General features: G+C 42.2%; 1 protein-coding gene across 2 annotated transcripts in view; it reads left to right on the top strand.

Moving 5' to 3' along the window:
* The window catches only part of COL21A1 (collagen type XXI alpha 1 chain), a 213,249-nt gene that overhangs the window by 95,753 nt on the left and 97,649 nt on the right, over positions 1–19,847 (top strand). The window contains exons 10-12 of one of the 2 annotated variants that reach the window (XM_070456701.1): positions 4,573–4,635; positions 19,055–19,108; positions 19,199–19,252. In XM_070456701.1, the coding sequence (XP_070312802.1) occupies positions 4,573–4,635; positions 19,055–19,108; positions 19,199–19,252 (171 nt within the window). The remainder of the gene's footprint in view (positions 1–4,572; positions 4,636–19,054; positions 19,109–19,198; positions 19,253–19,847) is intronic. The other variant, XM_070456700.1, reaches the window with a different exon arrangement.

The following is a 19,847-nucleotide window of genomic DNA, read 5'->3' as shown; positions in this document are numbered from 1 at the left end:
GAATTTAGTCACAGTTGTGTAATTATATGTCATATGTCTAATTTAATATATTTGGAAAATCCTTTCCACATTAAGCTTGCTAGCCTTCCCTGGGTTGGTTTTGATAACAGTTTGCATTTTGATGTGGGCAGAGAGAGAGGCATTTAGGAGCATCGTGTCTAAAGTTGAATTAGCTGAGTTCCCATCTCCACTGCTGCTTTGTAACCCTGGACAAGTTACCTAACCTTCCTGGGCCTCAGTTTTCTTATATGTAAAGTGGGAACAGTAAAATTACCTGCTTCATGGGATTCTTATGAGGATTAAGAAATTGAATACAGGTAAATCTCATAGGGGGCTTCCTTAGTCGCTCAATGATAAAGAACCTGTTTGCCAACGCAGAGGACATACGAGATGCTGGTTCAATCCCTGGGTCTGAGAGATCCCCCGGAGAAGGAAATGGCAATCCACTCCAGTATTCTTGCCTGGAAAATTCTGTGGACAGAGGAGACTGGTGGGCTACAGTCAATGGGGTCTCAAAGAGTCAGACATGACTTAGCAACTGAACAACAGCAGATCTTGTGGAGCAGTGCTTAATGTCTAGTAAGCAATCAGTAAAGGTTGGTGTCAGCTTTTACTGCAGTAGTAAAATCAAATTTTTATTCTAATTAGCCTTCTCTTAAAAAATCAGTTAGGGTTCACTTTATTCTTCCAGTTTTTTGGAAGCAATAGCAAACCTACCTGAGGTTTTGCAAATAAACCAGTAGGGCAATAGTTCAAATAACCACTAAAACCTACCAGAAATAATACAACCTGCAGAAGAGATTATTTTCCCTTTGCAGGCCATTGACCTGTGTTGCCTTAAGAAGTCACATTGGGTTTATCTCATGGGTGATTTTTTTTCCCTTGGAAACTTAGTTTTGATTCATTTAAAATATTATCGTTAAGTACGTTTTGTACTTTTATGCAGCTTAAAAACACAAGTCCTGTTTCTTCTCATGCCAAAGTTTTATTTCAGCCTCATCATCATAGAAGTTAAACCTTCTCAGATCCTTTTGATGTTGTGAATTTTGCTGATAATTAATACTGTACGAGTAAAGAGGTCATTAACAGATTGGAAATAATCAGTTCAGTTCAGTTCAGTCACTCAGTTGTGTCCGACTCTGTGACCCCATGGATTGCAGCACACCAGGCTTCCCTGTCCATTGCCACCTTCTGGAGTTTACTCAAACTCAGGTCCATTGAATCAGTGATGCCATCCAACCATCTCATCCTCTGTTGTCCCCTTCTCCTCCCACCTACATTCTTTCCCAGCATCAGGGTCTTTTCCAATGAGTCAGTTCTTCACATGAGGCGGCCAAAGTATTGGAGTTTCAGCTTCAGCATCAGTCCTTCCAATGAACACCCAGGACTGATCTCCTTTAGAATGGACTGGTTGGATCTCCTTGCAGTCCAAGGGACTCTCAAGAGTCTTCTCCAACAACACAGTTCAAAAGCATCAATTCTTTGGTGCTCAGCTTTCTTTATAGTCCAACTATCACATCCATACATCACTACTGGAAAAACCATAGCCTTGACTAGACAGACCTTTGTCGGTAAAGTAATGTCTCTGCCTTTTAATATGCTATCTAGGTTGGTCATAGCTCTTCTTCCAAGGAGCAACTGTCTTTTAATTTCATGGCTGCAGTCACCATCAGCGAATAGTTATTGATATTCTCCTTGGTACTCAGCATTGTCCTAAAACCGTGGAAAACATTGACCATGTGTTTAAGGGGCCTCTATCCAAACGATGGATGAAGAGCAACCAAGGGATGATTTTGAGAGAACCCCTGTTATGAGAGTGACCAGTGAGTGACTCGGGAACTGCTGCAGTATTCAATAGAAACGGCATCAGGAGGAGATGCAGGAAGAAGGAGGGTACACTGACTGGAAATCTTGTTATACTGACTCAGATGCAAAAGGAAGAAAGTCTTCCCAGGAGAAAAAAAGAAGAAAAGAAAGATGGAATTTGTTGAGAAGTAGTGAGGCCAATCTGAACATGGTTAAAGAAAGATGGCAGAGAGGCCAGAAATCAGTGTGGATCTTCTCAAAATAAGAAGAAAAAATATCTAATACCCTAGAGAATGGAAACACTGCTCTCTAGTACCCCGGCTGACACTGGCTGTCTTTGGATTAGAATTACAAACTGTGCCTCTTCAGCATGAAATTACATGTCCCTGCATTACTTTTCTCCCCAAGTTTACAACTATTCCTTTTCTATCTCTTTTAAAAATGGCATGTCCCTTCTCCTCAGCCTTTCCACCTGGTCAACCTCTTGGGCAAGCATAAGGAAAAGCCCATCCCTTCTCCACTGGCTCCTTGATAGAGTTCACACAGTTCTTTCCATTTTTCCTGTTACGTTCCAGGAACAAACCTCCCTTGCCAGTAGCCTGAAGTCGAATTTCAGACCAGAGCACTTGGCTCTCTACAAGTTCCCTTAGCAGTGGCCTTTCGTTAACATATAATCGCTGTGGTATGTGTGAATGATTTCTTGCAGTAGATGTGAAGCCCTGCTGAATTGAAATCAGTTATCTCTTGGTAGCAGTTCACCGATAAATGATGGCTGAGACGTGAATTTTTTCAGCAAGATGCCACTCATGGATTCCGTAATACACAAATATGATATTGTTATTATTGTTTTTGGATACACCCTGTGTTTTGTGGGATCTTAGTTCCCCACCCAAGGATCAAACCTGTGCCCTCAGTGGATGGACTCCTAACCACTGGACCACAGGGAATTCCCTGATACTATTTTTTGAAGTATTTCTTAGAATTAAATTATAAAACACACTCACCCCACAAAAAAAAAGTTGCTTTCATTGCTTTTCACACATGGTCACCATCTGACTGGTCAGTTCAGCTCAGTCGCTCAGTTGTGTCCGACTCTTTGTGACCCCATGGACTGCAGCATGCCAGGCCTCCCTGTCCATCACCAACTCCAGGAGCTTACACAAACTCATGTCCATTGAGTCAGTGATGCCATCCAACCATCTCATCCTCTGTCGTCTCTTTCTCCTCCTGCCCTCAATCCTTCCCAGCATCAGGGTCTTTTCCAATCTGATTGGTCAGTACTGGCCATTGTGCAACATGCTACAGTTTTTAGAATTTGTCTGGGCTTGTTGCCAGGCTGTACAGAATAATGTTCCTTGAAGGTGTCTGGTTGGTGAGGACAGCATTTGTATTTTAGGTGTGACATGTATTCAAGGACGCTGGGAGCTGGATAGGGTGTTTGACTTGGGCCTGGTTTTCATGAGGCTTCATTTTCATGGGGCTTCCCTTGTAGCTCAGCTGGTAAAGAACCTGCCCGCAATGCAGAGACACTGGTTTGATTCCTGGGTTAGGAGGATCCGCTGGAGAAGGGATTGGCTACCCACTCTAGTACTGTTGGGTTTCCCTGGTGGCTCAGCTGGTAAAGAATCTGCCTGCAATGTGGGAGACCTCGGTTCGATTCCTGGGTTGGTAAGATCCCCTGGAGAAGGGAATCGCTACCCACTCCAGTATTCTGGCCTGGAGAATTCCATGGACTGTGTAGTCCATGGGGTCACAAAGAATTGGATACAACTGAGTGAATTTCACTTTTTCTTTCACTTTTCATTTTGATGGAAATATTCAAATTGTAGAAGTTTAATATTGTGTTAAAATGAAATTATAAATATAGGCAGAGACACACTGACTAGATTGAAAGGAACAATTGTATGGCTTTAAACTTCACTCCCACATGGAAGATCGTGTAGCCTGTGGACTTATAAAAAAAAAAACTAACTTTTTTTGTTATAAATTATTCTTATTTTTATTGAAGTTTAGTTGAATTACAATGTTGTGTTAATTACCGCTATACAGCAAACTTATTCACTTAAGCATACACACACACACACACACACACACACACACATTAATAGTTTCCTGTGCTATGCAGTAGGACCTTGTTGTGTATCCATCCTGTATATAATCGTTTGCCTCTGTTAACCCCAAATTCCCAACCTATTCGTCCCCCACCTCTCTATCCCCTTGGCAACCACAAGCCTATTTCTGTCTTTGAGTCTGTTCCTGTTTCATAGGTAAGTTCATCGGTGTCATATTTTAGATTCAACCTACAAGTGATATCGTATTAAAAATAATTATAAATTGAATTGTTAAATCATAAGTCATGGATTCCTGTAGTGTAATGTCTAGAATAGAATTAAAGTTGTAGACTTCTGAGTGAAATATTAGTTGTTGAAGCCATAATTGTTGTGACATTGCACAGTTTGTTCAGAATTCTAAAAATGTTTCCTGTCATAAATACTGACATTTTACATTAGTGAAAAGTACTTCCCTTGTTATACCTGTAATGTTCACAGACTTAAATCCCTGAAATATTTCATAGTAAAAAGGCTTTACTTTTAAAAGTAACTATGATATCATTTTTCTAACCCTATTTTGGGATTTACAGTTTTACATTTGTTTGTTTGTTTTACAAAAAGCTGCAAATGATGGAATTGGTTTTGAACCCTGGAGGGCTCTGACTGAATCAGTAGAGTTGGTTGTTTTGGACTGAGAGCTTTTTTTCCACTCTAGGGTGACCCCGGACAGCCTGGGAATCCTGGCTACCGTGGACAGCCTGGTCAAGATGGTAAGCCTGTGAGTACAGAAAGCTTGGTCATCTCCAGTACTGGGATTTTAGGGTCAATGTAACCTCATCGCACGGGGCCAAATTCAACAGGCAGGGGTGATTTTATTCAAGACAGTTGTCATAGAGGAGAGTCAGCTCCACACAGTTGAACCAGAGGGAGGGGGGCTCCTGAGTGCGGGGTGAACTGGGGGGAAAGTGTTGGAGGCCTTTGTGGGGAGGCTGATCCAGGGATGGAGCAAACGCAGTTGCTCCTGAATCTGGCGGGTGTCCTCCGGGGGATTAGCCCATGTATTTGCTCGTGTGCACCTGTCCAAGTTAGGCTCCTCGCCTGTTTCCTTCATGGTTCCGTTTAAAAAGGGATGGGTCCTGGGTCCTGGGGAGAGACCTGGGCTGTCAAATGGGCAAGAAGCTTTCTAAAAGATTTACATCTCAAAGGACCAGAGAAAGAATTTAGATGATCAGTTTTCCAAAGTAAATGCTATTAGAAAGGAGATCAGGAGTGTAGAGTTGGGAAGGAAAAAACTGAAGTTTCTTCAAGCTGAGTGCAACATTAGGGCTAGCTTGATCAACAGAACTAGTGTATTAGTCACCTGGGTATCTTCACAAGAGCATATATCTTCACTACTTTTAATGAATTGCCCAGGGAGTTCTTATTAGCAATGAATAGATGGGTTCAGAAATCCTATTTTATTCCCTTCATATCTTAAAGTTTTCAAGTTAAAGATGATGTTATTTTCCTAAGAATGTATGCACTGTAATATCCCTATAATCTGACTTTTAAAATATCTTGTAAAGTGCATAGAGAATTGTAGGGATATTTATGAATTAAGGAAACATAAAGCTTAGCCACTTTTAAGCAACTGAGGCAAGTGCATACAGGTAAGTCATCTGTCAGGATGTTTATCACAGTAAACAAACATGATATATTAGGTCTTGAATGTTAAATAATTTTGCCAAAAGAGTATCTCCTGGGAGACTTTATCATGAGATATTAACTCTTGCCATGAAGCCTGGGAAGGTTTATGCTGTGAGTCAATAATTTTCGAGGCATGAAAAAGCACAGCCTCATGTTAAACCAGCAACACCCCAACATCAGGACTGAGGAGCTTGTTCAGTCCCTGATGGAGGTTTGCTAGCAAATTTCATACCAAAGATACAGCCAGCTTTGGAAGCGGCAATGTAGGGTGCCTTCCACGCCTGTGTTGCGTGGGAAGGGGGTTAACATACAGGGGAGCCCCTGTGAGAGGGATGACAAGGGGTGGCGTCTGCAGAGGTGATGGGGCGGTGGTCAGCTTGGAGCCCAGGAGCTGTTGGCCGGGGGTCGGTGCTGTGAACTGACCACCCGCACCCCCAGGACTCACTCCCTGGGGAGTAAGTGTGACGGAGATCAGTGGGGGCTGCAGAAAGGGAGTGATGTGGTCCGACTCACGATTCAGAAAGATCAAAATGAACATTCTGTGGAGAGATCACATGAGTGTCAACTGAAAAAAAGTCATAACCTAAAGCTTTATCCAGGGGACTTTCTGAGGACTTCAAGCCTGGGAGGCGTCCTCTCAGACAGCGTGAGGGACTGCTCTGGAAAAGGAGAGGCCAGAATATAGAGGGGTTATTGAAAAAAAAGATCAGGTCGTGCCGACATCAAAGGTTACCCGACATCTCAGCTCAGGAGTTGAGTGGGTCTCTGTGTTTGGGAAGGGCCTGAGGCTGGGCTCCCTGAGGTCGTTCCCTGACCTGCACCTCAGCCGCCTGGAGCCAGTGTCCTGCCTCCTCATCCCGCGGCTCCTCAGGGCGCGTCCGGGGGGCTGCCGGGGCTGCCGGCCTGATGGTGGGCACGCTGTTTCCACCTGAGTCCCTCAGGGCTGACCGTCCAGGCAGCGGTGGCTGCAGCATCCTTTGATTTCTGATAGGGCAGGTGGCGTTTTCCAGGCACATTCACAGTCTGTGCCTAGACTGTCGAATTTGCTTTTCATAATTTTTATTTTGGCTGAGCTGGGTCTTCGCTGCAGCGTGTGGGCTCTTAGCTGTGATGGTCGTGCTTCCCTGGGGGGACAGGAATTTCCCTCGCTGTAGTACAAGGGCCCAGGAGTCCTGGCGCAGGGACTCCCCGTTGCATGTGGGATCTTAGTTCCCTGACCAGGGATTGAGCCTGAATCCCCTCCTTTGAAAGGTGGATTCTTAACCACTGGACTTCTGGGGAGGTCCCCTGGATTTGCTGCATAAATGTCATTGAGGACCTTGATAAATGAGGTTTCAGGGAGAAGCTGGGTAGAAAACTGGATTTGAGAGAGGTAAATCAGGAGGTCAAATGGTAACAGGGTAGAGATGCTTCTGAGGGGTGTAGCAGGGAAAAGAGTCGTGGAGCGGCGGCATGTGGAGGATATGGGACGAAGGGGGTTTGAAACAACAGGGGATGTTAGAGCATGTTTCTGTCATGATGGAAACGAGGCGGAAGGGAACAGTGTGATGTTTTGGGAGATAAGGGGTATTCTCGGGAAGAAAAGGCTTGGGTGGGTAAGGGCACTGGTTCCACTCACTAGACGGAGACTGTGGCCTGGATAAGAGTCTAAGCGGTTAAATGTTTGCATGGGGACAGAGAGCCAAGCCGCCCAGTGAAACAACAGCTGGGCGTGAGGATGGAATGATTAGCATCAGAATGCTTCTATTTGAGTTGAATGAAATGAGTAGATTTCAGTCCTAACATCTCCCCCTTTTCCTTTATCCACTCCTGCGAGGTACCTGTCAGTTCTCTTATAACCCTCCCCTTTCTCAGGGTAGCTGCACCAGTTACGTGACCACAGCACACTCCTTCAGCCCCACTTGCAGGGGGCAGTTCCCCTCTGATCACACAGGGGGAGGTGGGCTTTATGAAGACGAGCCAGCTGCCTGGAGACCCCTTCCACGGGACACGCTCTTCCTGTTGCTGGCAGGTGCAGCGCTGTCCCAGGTCCAAAGCAGAGACATTTCATACGCTGACATGTCACCTGCTGACCCTTCCCAGTGACGTACAGCTCCCCCGACAGGACTGCCAAATTATTCGGGCTTTTGTCTTTTTAGTGGTTCCAAGGTCCTGGGAAGTATTGAGAGGTGAGTGCGTTCCACAGGTTATCAGTTCTAGTTTGCTCTTTTTACCACTGGAAATTAACTATAATTAGACTTCCTAGTTGGCACTAGTGGTAAAGAACCACCTGCCAATGCAGGAGACCCAAGAGAGGTAGGTTGATTCCTGGGTCAGGAAGATCCCTTGGAGGAGGAAATGGCAACCCACTCCAGTATTCTTGCCTGGGAAATCCCATGGACAGAGGAGACTGGTGGGCTGCAGTTCATTAGGTCGCAAAGAGTCAGACATGACTGAAGTGATTTAACATGCACGCAGCCTGATAAAATAACTTTGGATGTTATACTGTGTGACTCTCATTTGAACGATACTAGGCTTATAGTCTCATCTCATTCAGCACATGAATATTTGTGTGTGTGTGTATAGCTGTAGCTCTGTAGTGTCTGACATTAAACATTAGACACTACCAGGTAATATCTGCTGTAAGAGAAAGAACAAGCTTACTGTAATAGACAGGGTAATGTCCACATCCTAAACTCCAAGCCCTGTGAATATGGCACCTTATGTGGCAAAAGAGACTTTGAGATGAAGACATTTTCTTGGCTAATCTGAGTGGCCCAGTGTCATCACAGTGGTTCTTATAAGAGGGAGGCAGGAGCGTCAGGCAGAGGAGGAGATGCTGTGGGTGATGGAAGCAGAGATCAGAGGGAGCTGCCCTGAGCCAAGGGATGCAGGCAGCTTCTAGCAGCTGGGCAAGCGAAGGGACAGATTCTCCCCTGGTGCCTCTGAAAGGAAGGCAGCCCCAACGACACCAAGGATTTAGCTCCCCAAGACCCATTATGGATTTCTGACCTCTGGAACTAGGAGTGTGTGTGTGTTAAGGCACTCTGGGGGCATTTCTTAGAGCAGCCATGGGAACTGATACACTACCGCCAATCCTGTTTACCCAAAGGGATGCCTTTTTCTCTTATGTATCTTCCCTCTCCCTGTCTTTTCCCCTCTACAGAAGATACGAGGTTGGGTGGCCAGGCAGTAGGAGAAAGTGAGCCTGGAGCCAGAGCAGCTGAGGGTCATTAGTGCGTGTCCAGGGCCAGCGGTGGAGTGGGGCGCGGTGGGTGGGGCCTCTGGCTGGTGACAGAGGCCATCTGGCCAAGGAAACTTGGATGGAACAATTTGAAGGGAATTCTGCTTTGTTTGGATTTGGTTTTGTGCAACCCCCCTCAATCAGCAATTTGAATCTTTTTCACATTATAACCAGGCCAAGTCAACTGAAGCTTTAAATAGGAAATTATTCCATTCTGGAGAAACACTAATTTTCATCAGGAAAATGCCTCGACCCGAATTAAAGAACTGCCTTCAAATCCTTCCACTGCTTTCTCATTTCTCTATCAGTTAAATGACTTCTCTCAGCACAGTGTCTGAACATATTACTATTTTACTGTTTCAACACTATCAAAAGAGAGGCACAGGAAGTATTTATGTATCCTCTTAGGTACTTAAGAGTAGGACAACTATTAAAGGCTCTGCAATGCTAGGAACATTGGAGTTTTTAAAAGAAGGCCATTTTGGGAAACATAATGGGGCTACTTTTTGATCTTGTAGAAGTTTTGGCTTTTATGGTGTTTGTTTCTGTCTTTTTTTTCTGTCATCATTAATTTCTCTTCATGAAGGAAAAGTACTTCCCTGAACCCAAAGCCCCGGCTTTTTGTCGGGAGGATCTGGGGCTGTTTTGCTCTCTGCTTTTGAAAGTTGTTTTGCTTTCTTGGGTCTTAGCTTTTCTGTCTGGAAAATAAGAAAGTAGTGCCCAGTGAGGTCCAGTTTCTTTCCAATGCTGATTTTCTAAGATTTTATCAAAGTTATCACATTTGCTAAGAGAGAAAGGTGATCTGGACCTAGCTTCAGGTTTCTGGACAAAATTCTCCATATTGGCCTTCAGAATTGAGGACTTCCCTGGTGGCCAAGATAGTAAGGAATCTGCCTGCAATGTGGGAGACCTGAGTTCGATCCCTGGGTGGGGAAGATCTCCTGGAGAAGGAAATGGCAGCCCACTCCAGTATGCTGGCCTGGAGAATTCTATGGACAGAAGAGCCTGATGGTCTGCAGTCCATGGGGTCATAAAGAGTCGGACGAGTGAGCGACTAACCCTTTCTTTTCAGAACTGACCCAGGAAGATGACCATGCACTGCGTCTGCTGGACCAGCGTGCTCGGTCCAGAGTCAGCTGTGGGATGCAGTGCGTCCCCCAGCCCCGCCCCTCTCAGCCTGTCCCCAAGTGGTCCACAGATGCCAGAAGAAGGGTGACTTTCTCCAGAGGTTAAACCTTACAGAAGCGGCAGTTAGCACGGATGGGGAATTCCAAACTGCAGGACCTTCTCCAGCCGCACAGTGGGGTGGGGCCAGTCCTCCAGATGAAGGGGAAAGGTCCGCAGGAGGAAGGAGGGGTCTCTTAGAGCCTGCAGGCCGTTGTGACCACGTGACTTCGGTTTCAGTCGGAATGAGCTCAAGAGCCATGGGAGGGTCTGGAATAAAGGAGTGATGTGATAGTGCTTATTTGTAAAGGTAATGACTCTGATTTCCGAGTTGAAACTGAAAATTGGACTTTAGGGCGATAAGGGCAAAAGCAGGGAGATGAGACAGGAAATAATCCAGGAATGAGACGAGGGTGGCTGGCATCAGGATGGTAGGAGTGAGGGGAAGGGAACTCCTTATCTTCTGGGGATATTTTGAAGTTACAGCCCCTAGGATTTACTGATGCATCAGACATGAGTTTGCGAAAGAGCAGTCAAGGGTGAATCTAGTAATGTAGAGGGATGGGGCAGAGAAGACTGGGGAAGGGGCGTCAGGAGTTTGCTTTGGGATAGATCAGATTTTTACGTTAGATGTTCAAGCAGAAATTGTAAGTGGATGACTGAACATAAAAGTCTGGCATTCAGAGGGAGTTCTGTTTTTATGAACTGTCCTTTCTTGTATTTTGGATCCCAATTAATGCAATTCTTGTACATTAAGATAATGAATTCTTTGCTATAGATGTTGTCAATAGTTCTCTTTATTTGGTTTGCAAAAGAGGAGTAAAATTTCCCCACTATTAAGTATTTTGCTGTTTCTTCCAGGGTTTTTTTTTTTTTTTTAAAGCATTTGATATTCTATGTTCACTGACTTAATATGATTTTCAAGAATTTTTGATTCTTGATTTCATTTTGGGAATTTATTTTGGCTTTTGGGTTGACATGAAGATCCAAATATCTTTGGCGAATTTGGAGAATGGCTATTCTAACAGACTGAAATTCAAATGGAATATTTGTCTGGGACATGGCATTTAAATTTAACCTTGTCAAAAGAGAAATTAACATATGTAATGTGTTATAATTGTTGATATTGATTGTTGAGCTTCAGGTGTAATCTCAGCAAGGAAGTTCTTCTCAAATTCCACAGTCCTCCAGAGTGACGGTAGAGAATAGGAGGAAAGGAACACTAGCGAATAAAAAATAAAATAAAAAGGAACAGCAGGCTTGCAGAGTAAGCTTGGCAGGAGCTGGGGGGATAATCAGTAATAGGACCCAGGAGCAAAGTTTTTATGTTTTTTTTTTTCAGACTCTGAACTGAACATGGTACCAATTGTGTACTCGGTCATTTAAGAGCTATGGGGAGCTGGAGTCTGGGTGCTGTGGAGATGGGGGTTCTGGAAAATGGAGATGTTAGCGTACAAGTCAAAGGAGTGGCTGTGATATAGCCTGGGAAAGAGAATGACAAGAAGTGGACTCATTATAAAGTGCTGGGGACATTCTAGACAAAACACTTTCTACCTGAGCTCTCCCTTCCCCTGGGTCTGTGTCCTCACAAAACATGCTCACGGTCGACCACACACACACACACACATCCTCAGGAGTCTCACTGATAAACTCAAATGTGGACCATTTGCCTCAGGTGAAGGATCCAGCGCTTGGGCAGTTTATCTTCCTTTTTCTGACAAGATGGTACATAAAACTCACCTCTTCTATAAAGCTTTCCTAGACAAAGCTTAGTGGATTAGCTACTTCATTTTTTTTTTCAACACACCCCTTATGTCAACCTCACATATGAATCTTTCCATGTATATCTCGTGTATCCCTTAAATAGATTATAATATATTTTATATATTATAGGTAGTATGTGCAATAATAATGATTGTGCATAATCATTATATATGTGAAAGCTATTTGTATATTTAATTAAATTAAGGAATTGTTTGGTGACACATCTAGCACTTGTGATTTTTTTTATCATTGTGATTTTAAAGGCCAATTCATGCCTACATCATATCTTCTTTTGATTATAATCTGTCTGAATGCAGAGCTGTTTCCCTATTATTTTTAGAGCCCTAGGTAGTGGTGACTAGTTGGACACAATGTTTATATGTTTGCTTGTTTATTTGTTTTTTTCGTTCTTCCATTCACATACTAGGTATTTCATTGCGTGTTCTTCTAGGCTAAGGGAATATAGCAGTGAACAAAACAGAAAAAATGCCCTGCTGTTTGAAGCTCACATACTGGTGGGGAGAGACAGATAATAAATTCACAATTATGAAATAATAAATAAGTAAGCAATATTAGATGGTGGGAAGTACTATGAAAAAAAGCAGAGCAAGAAATGGAATGAGGAACTATTGGTCATTCCCCTTTGAACATAAAGCATAACTATAGAGTTTATAATAATTACTAAAATGGTACCAGTTACCTTTAAAAGTTGTGTGTTCTCCTTTTGAAATAAGTTTAGTATAACTTTAAGTGTAACCTCATTCAGGGAATGAAGTAATTTACCTAAGTTTAATTGAATCTGTGAATCTGAGAACAGAACAGAGCTGTATCTGCAGAGATTATTTGTCAAAGGAAGGCAGTGGTTAGTTCAAGGCAAATTATTATGGGAAAGTGGATGGTGTTGTTTTATGATTATCATCCATTCCTTTATCTAAGGCAGGGAGAACTAGATTTAGATTAAGTTTCACTTACAGATGTTGCTGCCCACTCCCCACCTTTGGATGTTTTAATGACTTTTCAACTTTTTAAAAAGATGGTATAAAAGTACTATGTATTCAATAGAAATTATACGTTGAATTTTGATCTTTCCCTTGAGTAGTGATATGCAGTACAATGGTTTTGCCCAACTGTAGGCTAACAGAAGTCTTCTGAGCGTGGTTAAATCTACCGGGCTTAGCCATCATGTTGGGTAGGTTAGGTGTATTCAGCGCATTTTCAATTTATGGTATTTTCAACTTAAGATGGGTTTTTTCCAGACGTAATCCCATTGTAAGTCAAAGAAGATCTGTATAGTAAATGTAGCCTGCTTTTATTTGAAGTAGAAATTCTGTTTTTTATTCCTCAAAAGCATATAACTTCTTTTTCCTTTTTAAGTCAGCTTTATAGAGGTATAGATTATTTACAATAAAATACAAAATATACTGATTTCAAGTCTTGACAAATGTATAGACCTGTCTAATCACTACTCTACTCAAGATTCTAGGTTTCCATTCCTCTAAAATGTTCTCTCTTGCCTCTGTGCAATCATTTCTCCCTTTCTGCCTTGTATTAAATAGTTCCATTGATTCCATGCCTTTCAATGTTAGCCACCAACCTACTAAAAATACTTCTGGAAGTAGGCGAATTATAAAAAAACAAGTCTCCATAAATGAAATAGACTTTTCAAGCTCTAAGCTTTCTTCCTGTGACTGTCATTCAATTTATTTATTTATTCTTTGGTCCATAAAAATATTTTTCTAATGTTTGTGCTACTTAGTATTTGAAAACCAATCAAACTGTATTTCCCCCAGAGGCCTTCAGTCAATGGCAGATCAGCCATCTCTCGCAGGAGCCAGAAACCTAGGCTTCATTCCACAAATTCCACACCCCTCACCCCCTGTTCCCCACCTTCAGGTTAGACTGAACACCCCTGAGTTGGTTCGGGTCTACCTCTCATCCTCTCCCCTGCAGGAAGCTTCCACTTTGTCTTCATGCATTTTTTGCCCCCTCTCACCTGTCCTCCAAGTAAGCTTTGCAGAGCTCGAGTCTGCCTGTGTGGCCCGCTGGCTGAGCGGCTTGGATAGTGCGCCCACAGTGCTGTGTCCTGGCTCCCGTCCGCCCGCGCTGGCCCTGTCTCACAGCCTGCTCCCTCCTGCCCTCTCTCCTCTATTCTCCTGGATGCGGCTCATCCAGCCTACTGCAGGGCTGCTGAAGACTGTTCCTTTGAGCCTGTCTCTTCAGGAAGCTTCCCTGGACTGCCTACCCTTCTCCCCCCATAGCATCATGCTTCTTTCTTAGAGCTCTGTGTGTGTGTAATTTTATAGATATTCATGTGATTTATTTATCAGGTCATTTTAGCAAGCAGTTAAAGCCTATGAACTCCTTGGGATAGGTGACAAACTAATTTCTATAGTCCATATACCTGGAAAGACAGTTTTATGAATATCGTTAGAATGTAGCTGTGTAGATAATTTAGTTGTGTGTAGAACTGAGTTGCCCAGAAGAATCCACAGCACACATTAAAAGTATATACTTGATTTTGGTTGCCTAGTTACCCTGGCTGGGTATCTAAGAGACTCTGTTGGAAATTTGGGAAACACTGAAGAAAGTTATGTAATAGCGTAAAATTTAAATCACATTCTTTTTTTACATTTAAAAATGGGAGTGACATCCAAAGAGATTTCTCTAGATTTCATTCTCATTTTTAAGTTTAGAGTATTAAAAGGAAACCAGTAACTATCCTCATTACTGAAACAAAATTATGCATTTAGATTGGCAGAATATTTTATGCTATGATTAGAACTGGGCTCAGAAGAAATTGTGACCCTTGCACAATGACTTTATTTCTTAATTTCCTTTTCAAAGCTATACATCTTTCCTGGAGCATCAGAACTCTGAATCATGGAAGAAAGTAAATTGATTCTGTATTCTTCAACCCTGCAATTTGGCAGCAAGAATATTTTTTCCTAAAAAATGACTCATTTACAAAGAGACTTTGTGTGAACGTGGAAAAGACTTTCATACTCTCAGAAATCTTGCAGTTGGGGGAAGGGTGGGTATTTGGACCTGCTAAATTTGCAAAAGGGCAAAATTAATGTTGAGTAGTATTAATTGGTTTATGACAATGTGAAAGTTGAAGTTCTACAAGAAAACACAGGAACACCTATATTCCCAAAAAGAAAAACTCAGTAGCCTATATGAAAAGCTTATCATTTGTCCTATTTCAGGGCTTTTTTTTTTTTTTTTTTGGTTTTAATGTACCCTGCTATGAGTCAAGCAATGTTTTTTATTTTTTGCTCCTCTTGGAAAGTGTTCTATGTTGTAATATTCCTCCCTGTTAACCTTTATTTTCCTGGTTTTTAGTCCAAAATTTGTTTTACTGAATTTCATCCAACTTCTCCTGGTGATTTGCCTTGGGATCCCCCAGCTCGGATGTGGTTTTGGTTTTTCTTTATTTTGTTGCTAATCATGTTTCCTCTAGTGCTAAAATAATCCTTGAGCTTCTTGATACAATTAAGTTTTCAAGAATGCATCTTGTATGTTAGGAAAATAGCAGTCAGCTGGTTCTTATATAGTGGGAAGCATTGATTATTCCTATGCTGCAGTTTTTCTAAAGACAAAGCAAACAGGCCCCTCGAAACACACAGGACCTTTTTACATGTTCAGCATTGGATCTGTACATGTGCTGAAGAAAGCTTAAGTCATGATGTGATGCCCAGCCGTGTCATTCCTCATGCTCTGATGGTGGCCCTTAAAGCTAAAGAATAAGGTTCTGCAGAAGCGATCTATGGCTTTGTACACAGTCATTGAGTCTAAAGAAAAGAAAGAAGCTCACCTTTACGGAGATTCTAACACCTGTCAGACATTTTCACCTGTGAGTCCGTTGATTTACTGTTATTCCGGTTTATGGTCAGAAGGTGAGGCTTAGCTCTCTAAAATGGCTTAGCTGGAGTCCCACAGAAAGTCAAGGGAGGAGCAAAAATTCAGCCCCAGGTCTTTTCCAGTTTTAAAATTCATTGTCTTTCCACTTCACTGTGTTGCCTCCCAAGACTTGAGGATGTGATGAGTGTGCCTGAGGTCACATTATGAGTCAGAGGTGAGCTGGGAACACTGTCTGGGGTATCTATCTCCACATTGCCTTAATCTAGTAAAATGTAACACTACAATCACTTACTCCTTCCTCAGAGGGGAGAGATGCCATGGCAGCGTTTGATCTACTAAAGATTAACTTTCTGAAAAAAGTAATAAAGCGCATATGACATTTGGCTTAACTTTTGAAAAAAAAAATGTGAAAGCAAAAATTCATTAAATGAGAACCATTGCTGATGACCAATCATTTTGATACATAGTCAATTTCCATGGTGACTTTCTTTTGAGGAATTTTATTAACATTTCTTTCCTCTGGGTCCTCAGAATTCTAAGCAATTTAAAACAAATCTGGGAACTTCCCTGATGATCCAGTGGTTAAGACTCCGTGCTTCTACTGCAGGGGACATGTGCTCAATCCCTGGTTGAGGATCTAGGATCTCTCATGCTATGCAGCCAGTGATTATAATAATAATAATAATACCAGCACATACTAGGCATGCAATAAATGCTAGCTATTAAAAATAAAGCAATAAAAATATGATCAAACTAGTCTGGCACATGGAATTCTTGAATCTGATTAATTGTTCTAGAATCCTAGGACTGGATGTGTCATGACACATTTTCTGATGAGAGGGTATTTCTACCTACTTGGTCTAGTATGTAACTTTTGGCAATTTCTCAGTTTCATCATTTGCAAATGGGGATAATCTAGAACGGACCTTAAAAGGTGGCTGTGAGGATTAAGTAGATTAACATATATGAACATATATATAGTCTAGAACATGATTAATACTGTATAAATTATTGGTACTATTATTTTTTCCAATAATAGGAGCATGTTGTAAGTCATGTCACTCTCTCTGGATTGTGCATGCAGGGTTTTGAAGGATGTAAAGAGCATCTTTGGCATTTTTAATGGACCTGGTTCTGTATAGGCACGTGCTAGCAGTGGCAGCTGAAAAGCAATTCCAGGCCCATCTGATTCTAAAGGTAGAGAGAAGGAAATTCAGTGATGATTGGAGTGGCAGAGATTCCAGGCTGAACAAGCTGCGTCCATGGCTTTTATTTCTCCTCCCTGATCTTGAGAGCATGAACCACGTGGTGTTACTAATAGTTTCAATTCCAGAAGCTGCTCAAGCAAACATGGTTCCTTGGGAAAAGAGATTTTTTACACTTGCATTCTGTGTGGATGACTTGGAGGTGAATTTTTCCAACATTTGATTGACAAAATATGTAGCAGATGCTCTGTTCAATGATATATAGAAATAAATGATTCTTTGTCTTTCATCTCAAGGGGGTAAAATCCAGTGACACGGCGACAGTGCCATCCTAGAGAGCAGATGGTGGGTTTGGAAATGGCAGGTTGCTTTGTATGGAGTTTGAAGAGGTTCGTTTTGAGACTTGTTCATGGGGTGGAGTAAAATGTTTAAGGAGGGGGCCAGTGGACTCAAGAGAAATAAAAGTTTAAAGAATACTGGAGAAGACATAATGATACATTTTGTGAACCAGCAAATGGGGAAAGATTGATGGTTGATGATAGAAATCATAGTCACCCTCATTCTGGGAGTAGCTGAGAGCATTTTACAAAATGAGAACTGCAGTGTATATAAAAGGAGAAAAATAATAATCTGCGACTGATCTTTCTGAGGCCCTGTTATTGTTGCTATTATTGTTATTAGGGTTAGCAAAGGACAGTAAAAGGAATATTTGAAATTGGAATGGAAAAGCAGGGAATTCTGATGTCTCTAAAATTGCAGCTGAAAATGTACTGACACATGACTGAGTGGATACAAAGATCCATGCAGACACTCATGAATAGCCATGTGGGAATGACGCTTTGGGGTTTAAGAATGAGGGTGTTATTGGAGACATTAATGAGATCTGTGCTAATGGTTATTGGCAATAGAAAACTGTGCCTGAACAGTAAGGTCTGAGAAAGATGGGATGTGAATAAAGAGGGAATGTTTGTAGGTGCCAGGTGGTCCAAGTCAACCCAACACTGATCCTGGGAAATTTGGACAAGTGTTGAGGGTCTGAAGTTTGTTTTGGAGTTTAGTGACCACGCAGGGAATGAAGATTGGATAGTCTGCATCTGTCTGAAAAAGTTGTGTTTTACCAAGTTTCCAAATTCTGGAAGGATGTATAGGACACAATGGATTTGAAAGTGACCTTAGCAGACAGCTCAGCCTTGGGAGGTGGGGGGGCACATCATAGCCATGTTTGTGGGGTGAACTTTCTAAATAGGCAACCCAAAGCCTGTTATAGACTTATCCTGAAGAATAGCATTCATCCAGGTATAATTTATTGCAGATGACCACAGTCTGGTTTTTCCAGTGGTCATGCCTGGATGTGAGAGTTAGACTATAAAGAAAGCTGAGCGCCAAAGAATTGATGCTTTTGAACTGTGGTGTTGGAGAAGGCTCTTGAGAGCCCCTTGGACAGCAAGGAGATCCAACCAGTCCATCCTAAAGGAAATTAGTCCCAAATATTCATTGGAAGGATGGATGCTCAAGCTGAAGCTCCAATACTTTGGCCACCTAGTGCAAAGAGCTGACTCATTTGAAAAGACCCTGATGCTGGGAAAGATTGAGGGCAGGAGAAGAAGGGGACAGCAGAGAATGAGATGGTTGGATGGCATCACCGACTCGATGGACGTGGGTTTGGGTGGACTCAGGGAGTTGGTGATGGACAGGGAGGCCTGGCGTGCTGTGGTTCATGGGGTTGCAAAGAGTTGGACACGACTGAGCAACTGAACTGAACTGATAATCAGGTAGTTTTAAAATGTGTCACATTTGTTTAATCCTCCAATCCTAGATGGTTTTCTTTTGAATACATTGAATGTGGTTCTAATGTGCAGAACATTTCTCCAGGAACTCTGAACATTGACTCTGTATTTCCCTCTCAAAGCCTTCCTTTGCAGTGAAGCATTTCTCGATAATTTTATTGAGCTAGAGATATTTAATACCATTTTCCTAAAGGCTGGATGGTGTGCATTCCTTATTAAGCATTTGCTCCTTTGTAGTTGTGGTTTCTTAAACTTCTTAAACAGTCATGAAGTGAAATTGTAGGTGTGAGAAATGTGAGAAAGAGTGAATTCTGAAATGGAAGGCTGGGAATTCCCTGGAGGTCCAGTGGTTAAGACTGTGCTTCTACTATAAGGAACACAGGTTTGATCCCTGGTCAAGGAGCTAAGATTTCGCATGCTGCGTGGGAAACCAAAAAGAAAATCGAAATGGAGTGCTGCCCTTTGTGAATATGATGAAATAATTATTTCTTATTTCCTTCTCTTCAGGGATATCAGGGAATAGCAGGATCACCAGGTGTTCCAGGATCCCCGGGAATACAAGTATGTGGCTGTGTATTCATATTTTAGAAGTACTGTTTCTAGTGAACCAAAGAACATAACTAACAGAATTTTATTTTGTGGTTAATTTAGGGAGCACAAGGACTGCCAGGTTACAAAGGAGAACCTGGGAGAGATGGAGAAAAGGTAAATACAAAGGCATATCTGGTTGTTTCAGTGACTCAAAGACAAAGGCTGTTACCTGTGAGGACCCCCATTCAATGGTGTTCATCCTGGTGAATTCCAAGATTTTGGCTCAGAAACGTCAGGGACCATTGGCTGATCAAGCACACAGGAGGCGTTTATCATCAGAACAAAGTGGTTGTCCCTAGATGACCACTGCAGATGGTGCAGGTATTTGCCTTGCCCTGGTACCGTCTTCTCTGTCTGTGGTTAAGCTCCACAGGGAGCTGCCTTCTTAGAAGAGAATTATATGAATGCAGTATGTTCCCATATTAGTCACCTATAGCCATTTATCTATCTCTACAATAGAAACCCATTTTAGTCTTACTGGGTGGACTTCTTTCTCCTATAGGGATTCTGTGGGTGCAGACATTTGTCTAACTTTCCTTTTCTGCAGCTGTGAGATTTGCTATGTTTATTTATTAATTTTGTTGAGAGTGTTTTTTTTTTTAGGTGCTTGGGGGCATTTAATATATGTATTCATTCAATTTTTTTTTAATTGGAAGAACTATGTTCTTTAAATTTGTTCAATATTTTAGTACCTGCCCAAGAATCTAGT

Source organism: Odocoileus virginianus, chromosome 27 (assembly GCF_023699985.2).
Source record: "Odocoileus virginianus isolate 20LAN1187 ecotype Illinois chromosome 27, Ovbor_1.2, whole genome shotgun sequence".
NCBI classification, from domain to species: Eukaryota; Metazoa; Chordata; class Mammalia; order Artiodactyla; family Cervidae; genus Odocoileus; species Odocoileus virginianus.
The sequence above is the reverse complement of the archived record's forward strand: the minus strand, read 5'-3'. Positions and strand labels throughout refer to the sequence as shown.